At 38.9% G+C, this 15,967-nt stretch overlaps 1 protein-coding gene across 8 annotated transcripts in view; it reads left to right on the top strand.

Annotated features, from left to right (window-relative positions):
- The window catches only part of Ipo11 (importin 11), a 179,397-nt gene that overhangs the window by 78,168 nt on the left and 85,262 nt on the right, over positions 1 to 15,967 (top strand). For all 8 annotated transcript variants that reach the window (XM_015989110.3, XM_006995670.3, XM_076551935.1 and 5 more), the window contains exons 21-22: positions 5,414 to 5,529; positions 14,743 to 14,819. In XM_015989110.3, the coding sequence (XP_015844596.1) occupies positions 5,414 to 5,529; positions 14,743 to 14,819 (193 nt within the window). The remainder of the gene's footprint in view (positions 1 to 5,413; positions 5,530 to 14,742; positions 14,820 to 15,967) is intronic.

The raw sequence follows: 15,967 nt of genomic DNA on the forward strand, positions 1-15,967 counted from the left end.
GAGACCAGGCTGGCCTTGAACTCACAGAGATCCGCCTGCCTCTGCCTCCAGAGTGCTGGGATTAAAGGCGTGTGCCGCCACCACCCAGCACAGGAGGAGATGGTTCATGTAAAGCAGGCCTGCCTGGATTATCTCCAACCCCCTTCCTTTTTTTTTGTTTTGTTTTTTTGAGACAGGATTTCTCTGTGTAGCTTTTGAGTCTTTACTAGAACTTACTCTGTAGACCAGGCTGGCCTTGAACTCACAGAGATCCACCTGCCTCTGCCTCCCGAGTGCTGGGAATAAAGGCGTGCGCCACCACCGCCGGCTTTATCTCCTACTCTTAAATTCTCTTATGTTGGGAATTCAGCTACATTTATAGTCTCTTTAGAGTATTATCTAGAGTATTGTTTGACTGAATAAGAGGGAAATGGTGTCAGAACTTTGTTAGGAACTCTTTAGTCTGAGGTGATCATTTTAGATTTTTTTATATTCCACATAGTTTTCTACATAATCACACCTGTATTTTGATATCCAAACCTCCCTCAGGACACATCATGTATTTCTATTGTTTTGAAGAAATATGAACTGTTGTGCTGTGCTTTAAGTCTCGACTCTTTTTACTTTGTGCTTATGAATAGGTGTTTTAGCTGGCTCTATTTTAACTAACTACAGAAGAATGCTCTATAAACAGCTGCTGCTGCCGTCTGTTCCCCCCCTTTGCAGGGCAGCCCGTGAGTGGCGGTAGCATTGTGCAGCACTGTTCTTCCTAGTGATCCAGGCAGTTGTTAGACGGTTCATATCGGAAGCTCATTTGGGGTTTGAAATAACTGTCTTGTTGATCGCCTTTCCCCGTATTTGTTTCTCTTTGCTATTGAGGGGATGGATACTCGAAACTCAGTCTCTGAGTTTCTTACCTTTTCTTTCTCTGTCTGTTGTCTTTGCGCTTTTATCCCACTTTTAAGAGATTTTTTCAAATCTTCAATTGAGCTTTCTTGCTGTCTCAAATGTTTATATCTGAGGTATTTCCCCCCCTTGAACTTTAATGATGTATTTTATGTGTGAGGGTGTTTTGTCTGCATGGATCTGTTTACCACAGATATGCCTGGTGTCCCCTGTAACTGAGTTCCAGCAGTTGGAAACTACCATGTGGGTACTGGGAATTAAAACAGGTCCTCTAGAAGAGCAGCCAGTGCTCTTAACTGCTGAGCCATCTCTCCATTCTCTGGATTCTTTTTTTAAATCTTAGTGAATAATCCTTTTGTTATTTCAGTTTGTCTTTGTTTTGTGACTTTATAGAGTTTTGTTGTTATTGATTTTATATGATAGGTTTTTTCCAGGCTCTTAACTCTGATTTGTTTCCTTCAAGATACTGTTTTCTAGTTTTATTTCCTGATAGCTGCTTTCTTCGTGTCTATCAACTCTTGGCTGTTTTCTTAAGTATTTACATTCTGTTATAAACATTGAGTATACACAAAGCGCAGTCCATCTGTAAGCACTTCCAACTTAAAGGAGTCTTCGTGTTGTTTCTGCATGTAGAGGAGTGGGCACTGCACAGCTGAGTGGAGAGTGTGTCTAGGGAACTTGCTGGCTTGTAACTTTCTCCTGATGATTTACCTAGTTTTAAAAGGAATAACTTCCATAATAATATTATGATGCCATAATATTATTGAAGGGCCCTTCAGTTTCCTACTGTTTTGGGTTAATATATTACTCTTGTAAATTAAACACACCTACTTTTGACTACCTACTGGTTTCCTGTCCTGGGAACCTCTGTTTGTTTTCACCAGAAAATAAGTAGCCAGTTGGTGCTTGCTTAGAGAACAGTTGTTTGTCTGCTTATGTGTGTGGATGAGTTCTTTGCATCACCCACCTACTTTTCTTCCTTTCTTCCTTCTATTTCTTGTTTTACCTTAAGTGCTTTTATGAGCATATATAATATTAGATTTCATTATGTAATTTTTTGAAACAAAACAAGTTTTTGTTAATTCTATTTTTAAACTTCCAGAAATTATCTTATTAGCATACTTTCACTTTTTAGACCCCTAAACTTGTACATGCTTCTGAAAACGCCTGGAACCACCAATTACTAAGTCATGCGAGGTAGTAGGGAATTGGGTTAGCCATGTAGATCAGGCTGCATTCTGCCTCCTTCTTTTTTTCTGCATAGTTTGTTTTATTTAAAAGTGTGTGTGTGTGTGTGTGTGTGTGTGTGTGTGTGTGTGTGTGTGTGTGTGTGTGTGTGTGTTTTACAACATGCATGTAGAGACGAGAGGAATCCGTTTTCCTGTACCGTGTGGATCCTAGGAGCAGCTTGGTTTTAGGCCTGGTGGCAAACATCTTTACCCAGTGAGCCATCTTGTTGGCCCCTTTTCTATGTAAGTTGAGCTTTGGTTTCTAGTGTTGCTAAGTCAGTTACTGCTTAACTTCTCACTTTCAGACTGGATCACTTTTATCTCTTCTAATATTCTCTTTGTGTTTGTTGTTATAGATCTTTTAAAAGTACTAAATATGTTTGTCCAGTGTATGAATCAGTCAACTTTATGCAGATGTCAACATACTAATTTTTTTTTTTTTTAGTTTGTTGAGACAGAGTTTCTCTGTGTACATTTGCACCTTTCCTGGAACTCACTCTGTAGCCCAGGCTAGCCTCAAACTCATATAGATCCGCTTGTCTCTGCCTCCCGAGTCCTGGGATCAAAGGCATGCGCCATCACCGCCCGGCTCAACATAGTAATTTCTTTTTTTTAAAGATTTATTTATGTATTTATGTATGTATGTATGTATGTATGTATTTATTATGTATACAGCATATGTGACTGCAGGCCAGAAGAGGGCATCAGATCTCATTACAGATGGCTGTGAGCCACCATATAGTTGCTGGGAATTGAACTCAGGACCTCTGGAAGAGCAGTCAGTGCTCTTAACCACTGAGCCATCTTTCCAGCCCCCTCAACATAGTAATTTCTAATGTTCCATAGTTAATGTAGTTTGGACAGTGAACTTTAGAACTTGTGTATGGGGATTGATCAAGAAGGCTAAAAGCACAATGTTGAGAGGATCATTTTTCTTAAAAAACAAACAAACAAAAAACAAAACCCAGAGCAGTACTGGGAACACTGGTTTAGAATTGAAGTAATACCAGGTCAAGGTTAAGAAAATCTATTAACAATGAAAATGATGATCAGGGCTGGAATTACGTCAATAGCATGAAGAGAAACAATTTGGAAAACATTAGAGAGATGGAAATTGTGGCTTGTGCAGATGCAGAATGAGCATAAAGAGGAACCAGAAGGGGTTGTGATGTATTTTATTATAGGTGTCATTTGAGAAAGAAAATGTATGAAAACTAACTTTTTCTTTTTAATACAGTGGGTTGCTTTGACACTGGTGGTCAGGATGCCTTCTAGACCATTATATCCTGTAGCCATTTGAGTATCTGAACTTCAGAAATGGATTTGGAGGAAATAGATTTCTACATAGTGTGCTCAATTGGCTGATTATCAGTCGGGTGCTCCATTCATATTCATTGTCTTCTCCTTTTCTCTCTCCTCCTCCATACAGAGTTTCATGTAGTCTAGGATGACCTTGAACTCACCTAGGATGACCTTGTACTCCTGATCCTCCTGCCTCTGCCTCTCAAGTGCTAGTATTATAGACACATATCACCATACCTTTCTGTCTTCTTAAATTGGAAATAAAAAAGTTTCATAGGAAATTGCAAAGATACATTATTTATAGTAATTTTAGAATATGATTCTCCCCTCTTTATCACTTCCAGTAGCTTACTTAATAACCCACAAGTTTTGCTTATGAACTTTCATAGAAACATAGTAACTCTCAGGCCAGCTGGGCTATATAATAAGGCTCAGTCTCCTGAAACAAAATCAAGACCAGATGGGACCAGGAGTGAAGAGGGGGCAGGGGAAGAATGGATGTGTATGTGGTTTGTGGCATTTGAATTTCCTATAGGTTGTATTGACATTTAAAAGATTTCCCAAGTATGGTATTTGATATTTCCTCTCTGGGTTTTTTATGGCTTAGAGATTGATTTTTTTTCTCCCTCAAAAGTTCTTTTTGTTTGCTTTAAAGTATTTCCACTGTGAGATAATCACTCTTGTCTTAGGAGAGCAGCAGGCAAACTAGAATTTTAGATTAAACTCTTTTTTCTTCCATCTTTGTGTTCTAGATGCTTTACCCATATAATAAAAATTCTCCGTGAAAGACAATAGATGCATTCAGAAAACATACAAAAAATCTCTTTGCCCTTTTCCTCAGTATCCTTTTCTTTTTCTCATGTCTAATGGTTCTGACAGTTCTGTCAGGTTTCTCTTGGAGATATTTTTATGTATCTCCTAAATATACAGAATCATAGGTACCTTTGCTGAGGAATTGTTATATAAATTTCTATCTCTTTAAGTCCAATTTGTAATTTTGAAATTTCTCTGCATTTTTTGCCACATGTTTTTTCTTACCTGCTTAGTATTGTAAATATGGATGGACCGTGATCGCAATGAACAATTTAGGCTGGGTTCATTTCATATTCGTTATTAAGCTGAAAGTGTTTATATAGTTTATATAGTTTAAAATAGCAATGTTACTACTTTTTCTATAGTCATAGCATGAGGAAAACAAATATTTCTTACATGTGTTGAGTATTCCTAATCTAAAATTCAAAATACTCCAAAACAGTAAACTTTCGGCACTGATTTGATACCACAATTAAAGAACTCCCAACTGGCTTACCAAACAATATAGATACACTAGAGCACTGTATTAAATTACTTTCGGGCTATATGTATAAGATGTGTATGAATTATAAATGAATTTTATATGAATTATAAATGAATTTCATATTTAGATTTGGGTTCCATTCCCAAGGCATTTTATTATATATTTCTAAATATTCTAGAAAATGAAATCCAAAATCTTTTTTGTTGTTGTTGTTTTTTGGTTTTGGTTTTGTTTTTCGAGACAGGGTTTCTCTGTGTAGTTTTGGTGCCTGTCCTGGATCTCACTCTGTAGACCAGACTCTGCCCTCGAACTCACAGAGATCCACCTGGCTCTGCTTCCCGAGTGCTGGGATTAAAGGCAAGAGCTACTGTCGCCAACAAAATCCAAAATCTTAATCTCTTTTTTTCTAAGCATTTCAGATAAGGAAGGCTATATCTGTATGTGGAATTTCTTAAAAGGCACAGATACATATAGTCTTGATTCAAATATATGTCATATTGCCATTTCGATAGGATGATAATATTTCGACTTTTTAACTTTTTAATAATAAATAGAACTTTGTTGCTAGTACTTACTATAAGGACTATCCTAAAAGAGTCTTTTTTGTCTTATATAAATTGTTTTCTGAGGCAGGTAATTGATTGGTGGTGGGAGGGATCTTAGAATGTCTTATTATAAGTTGTATTTATACTTCCCCTAGGGACTAGGAGCAGAAAGCAAGAACCTGTACCCTTTCCTGCTCCCAGTTATCCAGCTGAGTACAGATGTTTCCCAGCCTCCTCATGTCTATCTTCTGGAAGATGGTCTAGAACTATGGTAAGAGGAATAACTCGATACTGTGGATTACTCTACTGCTGCCTTCTCTACTTGTATTCCAGTAGAGTAGAGGTCATGTAACAAGGTTTTGAATACTCAGCATTTAATAATAAGTACAAGAAGTTGTTATTCTCCAACTGTTTTCTTTTTTCCAGCTATTGCTCAGTGTAGGCTCTGATACAGTTAAAGTGAAATAGCTCTGTTGTTGAGAGCACTGGCTACTCTTCCATAGGACCCGGGTTTGGTTCCCAACACCCACATGGTAGTTCACAACAATCTGTAACTCCAGTCCCCAGGGATCTGACACCCTTTTCTGTCATTCACAGCCACTGCATGCATTTGGTACATAGCCAAAAATGCAGGCAAAACACTTACGTAAAAAGCAAACAAACAAACAAATATTTTAAAAGAGAGAAATTTTAACAGGGACCATGCTTCATTTCATATTTGGAATTTGACCTGTAAGCTAGGCATCTTGGTAACTTTCAGAAACAAAAATTGATCTTAAAATTTTGAGTCTTTGAAATAAGATGTCTTGGGGACATTGAGTTGTTTTCAACCTCTTGTCCGCCTTGCCAGTGGGTGCCCAGATGCTGGAGCTCAGCTTCACACACTGCTGTGAACATTTGCTCTTTGCCCTTGTGCCCAACTTCTCCCTTTTTTCTTTACTTGGTTTTGCTTAGAAATTAAGCACTTTCATTTGGGTTAGGGTTAGCTCACTAGTAGCATGATTCTCTCCAATTTGCAAGGCCCTGAGAGCAATCCTCTTATATAAACAGCAGTATAAAGATACAAAAATGAAATTCCAGAGCTTTGATTCTCAGAAATTGTTTTTGGTGCAAATTATTAAATTGTAAATAAATGCTCTGTATCAGAATATTGGATTAATGGCATTAAATGTAACTGGGTAGACTTTTACTGGTTGGAATGTACTCTTTATTGTCTTCTAGATTATTATTTGAGTAGTTTCTAGAGCAGTGGTTCTCAACCTTCCTAATGATGTTACCTTTTATGGTGTGAACCCTAACCATAAAATTATTTTCATTGTTGCTTCATAACTAATTTTGCTACTGTTCTGAATTGTAATATAAATATTTGTGTTTTCCAGTGGTCTTAGGTGACCCCCTATGAAAGGGTCATTTGACCCCCAGGAGTCACAACCCACAGGTTGAGACCTGATGATCTAGATAGTGGTTCTGAATCAGAAGGTTGTTGAAATCTGTAATTCATGGGTTTGTATCTGTATAAGGGTGGGTTGCTCCGGGTCGGACCTTGCAGAGTTTTTGGCACAGGGCAGATATTGATGTGTCACATGTTACAGATGTGCTGCAGCTACTCCATGCCATTTCAGTGTCAGAGCAGTCAGCCAGGACGGAATCAGTAGACTAACATCATTGTAGAAAATAGTGTGGCTGGAATTTTCCCCACGACCTGTGAGGCCTGCCAATACCTGCTTCAGATTATAATTATAAATTAAAATATTAATCTTTGTTTATGAACTTACAGGTTGTGGATGCCATCACATATTAGGAAAACTTAAAATAGTCTAAGTTTATAGCTTCAGAATTCTGGTTTTGTAGACATTTTTATTTCTGGTACTGAGGATTGAACCGAGGGCCTTGGACGTGCTAGATTAAGATTTCTACCACTGAGATGTACCTGCAACTTTCTTCGGCTTTTACTTTTTTTTTTTTTTAAGGATTTATTTATTTATTATGTATACAGTATTCTGTCTGCATGTGTGCCTGCAGGCCAGAAGAGGGCACCAGATCTCATTACAGATGGTTGTGAGCCACCATGTGGTTGCTGGGAATTGAACTCAGGACCTCTGGAAGAGAAGTCGGTGCTCTTAACCTCTGAGCTATCTCTCCAGCGCCCCCGGCTTTTACTTTTATGCTTTTGAGTTAAGGTTTCACTCTAGGAAAGTCTGCCTAGCTCAAGGTGGCCTTGAACTTGCAGTCCTCTTGTCTTAGTACCTGAGTACTTACAGTACCTCTTGCCTTAGTATCCGAGTACTTGCAGCCCTCTTGCCTTAGTGCCTGAGTACTTGCCGTCCTCTTGATTTAGTTCTCTCCTGAATATCTGAGATTACAGCTTTCACCACCAAGCTTGGCTCAGTATTACATACTTAACACTTTTGTTAAGTATGTATGAGTTTTTGATGGGCAAGTTTTCAGTGGATTTTATAAACAATAATAAAATTGTGTGTTCTTTTAATGACATTTTTCCTTGTCTCAAGTTATTTGTAAAAAAAAAAAATTACGGTAATTATTTTCTGGAGATACTGTCTATGAAGTTGGCCTCTAATCACAGCAATTCTCTTTACCTCCTCAAGTGCTAGAATTAAAGGCATGAACCCCTGTGTCCATGTTTTTCGAGACAAGGTTTCTCTGTGTAGTACCTGTTCTAGATCTCGCTCTGTATACCAGGCTGGCCTCAAACTCACTGAGATCTACCTGGCTCTGCCTCCCAAGTGCTGGGATTAAAGGCATGCGCCACCACTGCCCAGCTCCAAGTTTTAATTTTTTTTTTTTTAAATGTATTAGTTGTTAAGTTTTTCTGGGTAAAGAACAAGCAGAAATTTTTCATATGCAATTTTCTTAATGGGCTTACACTCACATTTGGAATCAGATACAAATGTCATTCCAAGTCCTACCACATTCAAGCATTCAAGTTTGATTGACATAAATCCATATCTGTTAGTCTTAGTTTCTTTATCTGTAATTTTGGAAAAATAATTTCTACCTTCTAGGATGGTTATGAGGGCTTAGCATTCATATGTAGCATTTAAAGCCTGTGAATACAAGATTACCTAGGATGTGAGTTTGTCCATGTGGAATTGGGGTGGTAGCAACAGAATTAGAATCAGTAGATGGGAGAATGAATGTAGGAAATCAGGTGCAGGCTGTGAGTGTTGACAACTTTTGGGAGGCTTTACACTGTTCAGAGCCACATGGAATATAATCTGGAACAGGGAATGCAAGGTCTAGAATGAAGGAAGCTGCTTGCTTTGGGAGTGGAATAATTGAAGGAGGCAGGAATGGTGGGCATCAGATTGTAAGTGAAACAATTGCAATTTGACAGCAGCAGGTGTACTTCATTTTGACTGGCAAGCGAAATGTGGATTTCCAAATTTTATAGTGTGTTCCATTTGATGCCTTTTATTTTCTCAGTAAAATATGCAGCATGGTCATCTAACAGTTATGGCCTAAAATAAGAGCTTGGTAAGATACAAGAAGCCTGGGAAGATGAAATCACAAAATCCCAATTCTTAAACAAGAATAGAAACATATATAGAGTATTTTCTAACAAAAATAACTTTAGATTTGTATCAGTATACAAAAGTCCATAGCAATGTAAAATATTTGAGATTAATAGTTATGTTTTAGTTTAAAGTGAATTTAATAATCTACACTTTTATCCTATCATTCCTGTATCTTTTTTTCTTTTCAGGAAGAGATCCTTGAATCTAACCTCCCTTGCTTAGTTTCCTCCCTTTCTATGACCAATAACAACTTGTAACCATCCCCTCTAAATGATGATAAATATCCATAATCCACCAAATGACCAAAAACCACCCACCCCCCCACCTCTTTGGAATGTGGATGTTGTGTTCTTAAAATTACTTTTTGCTGTCTAGGGGACGACAGCATTTGTAGGGACCCTTAGAAAATTGAGATAGTGGTCACGTGCTGGGAGAACTCGCTGTAATGTTTGTCAGTCTCTGTGCAATGGGAACGTGCAGGGCTTATCTGAAGTCCTGGCTCGAGTAGTGCATGAGGCTGGACCATCTCGGCTGTCAGCTCTGAAGCTGTTCTGATTGCACAGTTTTTAGGAAACTCTTAACAGAGGCATTCTGAAAGGCTGGATCACCTGGACAACTTGTCTTTATTGGTGTCTGATCCTATTGTTCTGAAAACACACAAACTTAAAGATAGCAAATACATATGTATTAACACAAGTATGGAATGTGTAGCGTGCACAAGTCAGTTAAAGATGATCTTTTGTTTTATGTTAGAGTAGGTAAAAGGCAGCTGTTAACTTTGTTAAGTCTGTTTGGCCTATGTAACCAAACCTCTATCCGTGCCATATGAAAGGATGGCATGTAAAAATAAGTCATGAGGACTTTGTAGCCAACAAGATTTATCTCATCCAGTCTCAGAGCTGTTCCCATAGTAGAGAGATGAGCATATATGTCACCTGTCCTGTAGTCTTTCTTGGTTTCTTTTTTTATGCCTCCAAGATTTCCAGGAGGTTTTCACCAATCAAATCTGATCTTCATTAATTTTGATGAGAAACATAACTTTTTGTTTCCTGTGGAAACAAAGATACAACCTCCCCTCCAACACATCATATTTTCTGACTACCATCTTGAAGTTAAGACATTCTTAAAATACATAGGTTGGTTTAATTTAGCAGTTTCCATGATCCAGTGCCTCTCAGCAGCTATTCTTCTTTGTACATTAGCATTTAAAAAATTCAACGTCAACAAAACACCATATAGGATCCAGATATAATGTATTTTCCATCTTTGCATTGCCTTACTCTCTGTTTAAAGACTATTATTTTTATACTACTTATGTTTTTTTCTATCACTGTTTGTACCCATTTTTACTGTATCTTTTTAAAGATTTTCTCAGTCTGGACCGCTTTACTGCATACCTACAGTGTTCTCTGACTGCAAGACAAACCTTAAAAGACCACAAGGCTCTGGTGACTGGTTCTGCCTCTCCTCCCCCCCCCCCCCCCCCCCCCGCGCCCCCCCAGTTCCCTGAGAGTATTGCCTCCTGCTGGCACACTTACTGCCCCGGCTCCAGGAAGCCGCTGTGACCGTGATGTGGTAGGCATTTTCACCTAGCACCCTGGCTGCCCAAGTAAAGAGCTGTGCCTCTGTGTGCCGGGCCTACCTGAGAGACTGCTTTTTCAGGCCCTGTGTGAATATTTGAGCCCCTCGTTGGACACCATATGTAGTATGGGCCACCATCTTCTTTGGGCCACCAGATCACAAATAGTGACATAGAAACTTCTTAATTATGAAAGTTCAGCCTATAGCTTAGGCTTATTCCTATCTGGCTCTTATAGCTTAAATTAAACCATATTAATCTATGTTCTATCATTTGGTGTTACCTTTCTTCCATCTTGTACCTTCCGTTTCCTCTCTGTGTCTCCTGCCTTCTCCCAGGTTCCTAGGTTCATTTCCTCTTTCTCTCTCTGCCTGGAAGTCCAGCCTATACTGCCTGTCTAGCTATTGACCATTAAACTTTTTATTAAACTAATCACAGCAATGTATCTTCACACAGTGTACAAATATCCCACAACATTAATGACCACTTGTAACATGAATCTTAAAAGATCTTATTAATAAAAACAAATTCAGCGTTCACATTGGGGTGAACGCTGAAAGATCAGAGAAACAGAATAAGCCACATCCAGCCTCACCTTGCCAGTTCCTGAGCTGATCTTGTTTCCCCAGACTGAAAGCCTCTGAATCCTCATCTGAATGGATCTCAGCTGAACTGCTGCTAAAAGCTAAAAGCTTAAAAAGGCTCTAGTTCCTGATCCTCTCGCCTTATATACCTTTCAGCTTCCTGCCATCACTTCCTGGGATTGAAGGTGTGTGTCACTATGTATGCCTGGTGGTTTCCAGTGTGGTTTTGAACTCACAGAGATCCAGACAGATCTCTGCCTCCAGAATGCTAGGATGAAAGGCGTGTGCTACCACTGCCTAACCTCTGTGTTTAATATTGTGGGTGTTCTGTTCTCTGACCCCTAGATAAGTTTATTGGGGTGCACAATATATCAACCACAACCACTGATTTTTTAGTTTTGTTATTATGTTGGTGGTGGTGGTACTGTGTGTGTGTGTGTGTGTGTGTGTGTGTGTGTGTGTGTGTGTGCGCGCGCGCGCGCACAGGTTTGGAAAACTTTCTTATTTTTAATGATCAGGAATTATGTTGTGACATTGTTTGCCTTCTTTCTTCATCTGTTTCACTTCTGGAATTAAGTACCTGATCATTTTCCCCATTTTTGGATCGCTTCATTTGTACTGTAGAAGCTAGCACAGGGAGTGATGTGACAATCTGAGTGGTCTGTTTATTAAAGTAATGGAAGGAAAGACCAAGCTTCTTATAGAAACTTAATCTGGACCCACTGGCAGGGAGAGGTTTATTATGTCCCCTCCCCCATTGTTTCTGGTTTTAAGAGACAGAGTCTCTTTGTGTAATAGCCCTGGCTGTCCTAGAACTCACAGAGAACACCTGCCTCTGCCTACTGAGTGCTGGGGTTAAAAGTGTGTGCCACCACTGTCCAGCTATTATGCGATTTCTTTACTGTTAATTATTAGGGTGTTATAGTAATTCATGATGTCTGGTTAAGCAAAAATTGCTCCCTAACTCCCATACCATCATGTAAGTAAATTTTTATGCTTTCTTTTGTTGTTCTGTTTTTGTTAGTTCTTGGCCATTTGCATTCCAAATCATTTTATAGTTTGCATAATTTCCAGGGTCCCTCTTTAAACAGGTTTTAAATGAAATTATGTTGATTCTGTTTAGCAGTTCGCTGAGAATTGACATCATTGTGGTATTGGACATTTATATCTGTCATTCTGATATCATCATCCCTTTACGTACTAACTGTTCCTATTATAGAAAGTCAGTTGATCTTTCTATATAGATATATTTAGCAATGTTGCTGAACTCTCTGTAATTTGAAACATTTGTTTATAAATTAGTTTCTTTCCTTTGTATAGTCATATTTTTGTGTGATTAGACGTTAATGTTTTCTTGTTACTCCTTTATCTTTTATTAAGTCATTTCATATATGAGAGACATATGAGAGAATTAGTCTCTGAGAATGTGTCTTAGAGGTTATCTTGATTAGGTTAATTGTCCCTGCATGAACCACCTTAACTGTGGGTGGAACTGCGTGGGGCTCCGCACTGTATAACATGGAGAAGAGGGAGCTGAGCACTAGCATTAATGGATGTCTGCTTCCTGGCTGTGAATGTGATGTAGTCGCCTGTTTCACGCTCCTGCTGCCTTGACTTCCCTGTAGTTTTGATGTTCTAAACCCTTGAGCTGAGTCAGCATGAGCTCTTTCTCTCTGAAGTTGCTTACATCAAGGTATTTTATCACAGGAACAAGAAAAAAAACTAAGGCACCTTCCATATGTGCACTGAATAAAGGAGGAGGTAGAGAACGTAATGCAAGGTGTTTACATCAGCACAAATGTGTTGCTATGAAACTTTGGTAGGTACTTAGGTTTAAGAAATGATTTTATTTTTACTTATGTTAGCTTTATTCCTTAACAAGTACCAAGGGTACCTTATAAAACAGAAAGGCGCACTGTTTGGGAGATTTCAGTACGTAACTGATTGGTCCCATTGCTAGGGGCTTTGGCACACAGTACATCATGGTAGGGGGAGAAGAAGCCCATGCACATATGGCAGATATGAAAAATAGGGTGGAAGGTACTGGAGGGCCACCATAAGCAGCATTGTTATGTTCCCACGCATATGAATTCTCCCAGGAAGGCCTCACTTCTAAAGAGTGGAGTTTGGTTCAAGTCTAAGCCTTTAGCACAGCGATGGGCCTTTGACAATCCAAACTGTATCAATATCAAAAACTAGATTTTGATTAGCCCCCCTTCCCTGTTTTTTTTTTCACCCTCCTATTATGATACTCACAGTTTTCCTTCAAGTTCTTTTTATATATTTGGTATTTAAAAACTATATTTTGGACTAAGCCCCTGATATTGGCTACTAATTTAATTGACTTATAAGTTCATCTTTAGAAATTATTTAGCATGAGTTGTTTTACTAATTCATTAGAATAGCTTGTCATTGGAGGAACACAGAATTGATCCAAAAATTTAGAACAAAATAATTTTAAAAATTGTATTTATTTATTCTATGTGTTTTTCACATCGTGTATCTTGAGCCCATTCATTCCCATCCCTTCACATCTACCCTTTGCTCCTGTACTCCCCCCCAAATAAAACTAAATTCAAGAGGAAAAAAAATGAAGAAAATAAAATAGGTGAAATTAACAAAGGGAAGGAATTAAATATCTTTGTCATGGAAGCTGCAGTGTGACCCATCAAGTCATGCTGTATACCCCTTTGTCAGTACATCTTTACTTGCAGGTATTCATTCCAAAGAGTCATTGGTCTGGTTCAAGGCCTCTGCTCTCCATTACACGTTTGATGCTGGGCCTCCACCAGGACTCTTCCTGGACATCCTGCTGCCGCCCTGTGTTGTAGAGATCCTGAAGATTTGGGTCTTTGGGTCATGGCCCTTCACCTGCTCCAGCAGATCATAAATGGGGTGGATGTTGGGGCAGACCAAGTCATAATGCTGGGTCTGGGCTGGGGCAGCTGTAGGGTTGGTCCAGATGGAAATGTGGACAGCTCTTTCATAGTCACAACTTTGGGGCTGGCTCACCTACACTTGCGCTAACAGGGTTGGCTCTGTTGTGCTGTTCTCGCGAGGTGCAGAGCCTGCTCTCCCTTAGAGCTAGTTGGGGTCAGGGACAGCAGTCCCACCTGCCCCATGCTCACAATTTCGGGACTGGCTCCTGCACTAACAGTGTTGGCTCTGTAGAACGAAATAACTTTATCCGTTTTTTAAAAAAATTATAACAATCATGATTTTGTATAAAATTGTAAGTTTTATCTACTTTAACTTACACTTGTTATTCCTACTATGTATATAAAAATATTATTATACAGGACTGAGGAACTAGGTTATCCTGCAAACCACTTGACTTACAAGCATGAAGATTGAATTCAATTCCTAGAACCCACAAAAAAGAGAGAAAGAGGGACAGAAGGAAGAACCCAAACTGGGGCTTGAGGGCACGCCAGTGTAATCCCAGCACTAGGAAGACAGTGATGGGTGGATCCAGGGTAGGCTTGCTGACCAGCCAACTTAGTTTATGAGTTCTTGGCCAATGAGAGAACATGTCTGAAAAAGTGAAAAGATATGGCCAGTACCTGAGGAACGACACCCAGGTTGCCCTCTGTACCCCCATGGGTGTGCATGCACACAAAATGGGGACATCATAGGGCAGCTTGTGATGGTTTGCTGTCTTGGTGGCAGGCGCTTTACCCACGGACTCTTCTCGTTGTTCCCTACACCAAGTGTTTTCCTATTTGAGTTACGGTAATGGCATGAGTGGATGTCAGAAGTGAGTTAATTGTATTTTTCTTTCCCAGGTTAGTGACATTGGAAAGCAGCCCATGTGTTACACCAGAATTGCTTCGTATATTTCAGAACATGTCACCACTTCTTGGTATGTCTTAAAATCTCACTGAGATTTTTTTTTTATGTAACCACACTTAGAAGTACTTTTCTTGACTTTACAGTTACACCTTCCATTTTTTAGAGTCCCATATATTGACAAGCAATAGTGTTTTTTATAGAAATTTCTATGTATACATTTTTGGAGTAATTTCCATTGATCTAAAGGTAAACACTAAATAACATTGCCTTATGGAAAATTTTTCAGCATAAACTAGGATATAAACTGATTACAAGTAGAGCTTGAGCTTTGCCCGAAGAATTTTGTTTGATAGCTGTTCTATATGCTGCTTGAGGAATATAGTCTGGAACTGCGTCTCTGTACCATGGTTTCACTCAGCTCGTTTGTCACAGAGAGTTGTGCTATAGTTGTTCAAACTGAGCTTTGTGCACACTTGGTTTCACCTGCAGAACCACTGGGTTAGTGTCATCTTTATTGTTTGCTGAAGGACTGCTTACAGATTAGCTGAACAGTATGACACTTAATGTGTGTATTGTCCCTGCAGTTCTCACATGGCCTCACACATGCTGGACAGCTGTCCATGGAGCTGTTATGCCCTCAGCACCAAACAGTTTCAAAACATCACATTAGACACATAATTCTGAGGGATCTAGATGCTTATTCTTTCAGTCTTTTGGAGACATAACTAGATTCTTTCCCCATTATCAACATTTATTTTGATAGTGATTACTAATAGTAAGTCAGTACTCTTTCTTGCAGAGTGAGTACCATTCTACAGTATTTCTAAAGTATTCTAAAATAATTGCATTATTTTATTTTATTGTTTTGGGTAGTGGTAGCCTTGAACTCACTGGTGCAGTGCAATCTCCCACTGACTTACATTCCTAGCCTGAAATCTATTAAAAATAATACTTTGATTATAAAGTCATCTTAGTAAGGGAGTTTACCAACTTAGTGGCACACCTAAATTCTCTGCATATTTAATTATATATATTTATTAATTATACACAGGGCAGTTTACTAACCCTTTGATCATTCCTTAAAAATTTCTTTTAATTCTTCTGGTTTATGTTGTGGTGTGTGCTTGTGTATGCTGTGTGTGCACCTGTACCTGCACCTCTAGAGGCTAGAGGGCTCCAACAGGTGTCTTCCTCTGTCACTGTTGGCTTTATTTGTTT

This window comes from Peromyscus maniculatus, chromosome 15 (genome assembly GCF_049852395.1).
Source record: "Peromyscus maniculatus bairdii isolate BWxNUB_F1_BW_parent chromosome 15, HU_Pman_BW_mat_3.1, whole genome shotgun sequence".
Classification (NCBI taxonomy): domain Eukaryota; kingdom Metazoa; phylum Chordata; class Mammalia; order Rodentia; family Cricetidae; genus Peromyscus; species Peromyscus maniculatus.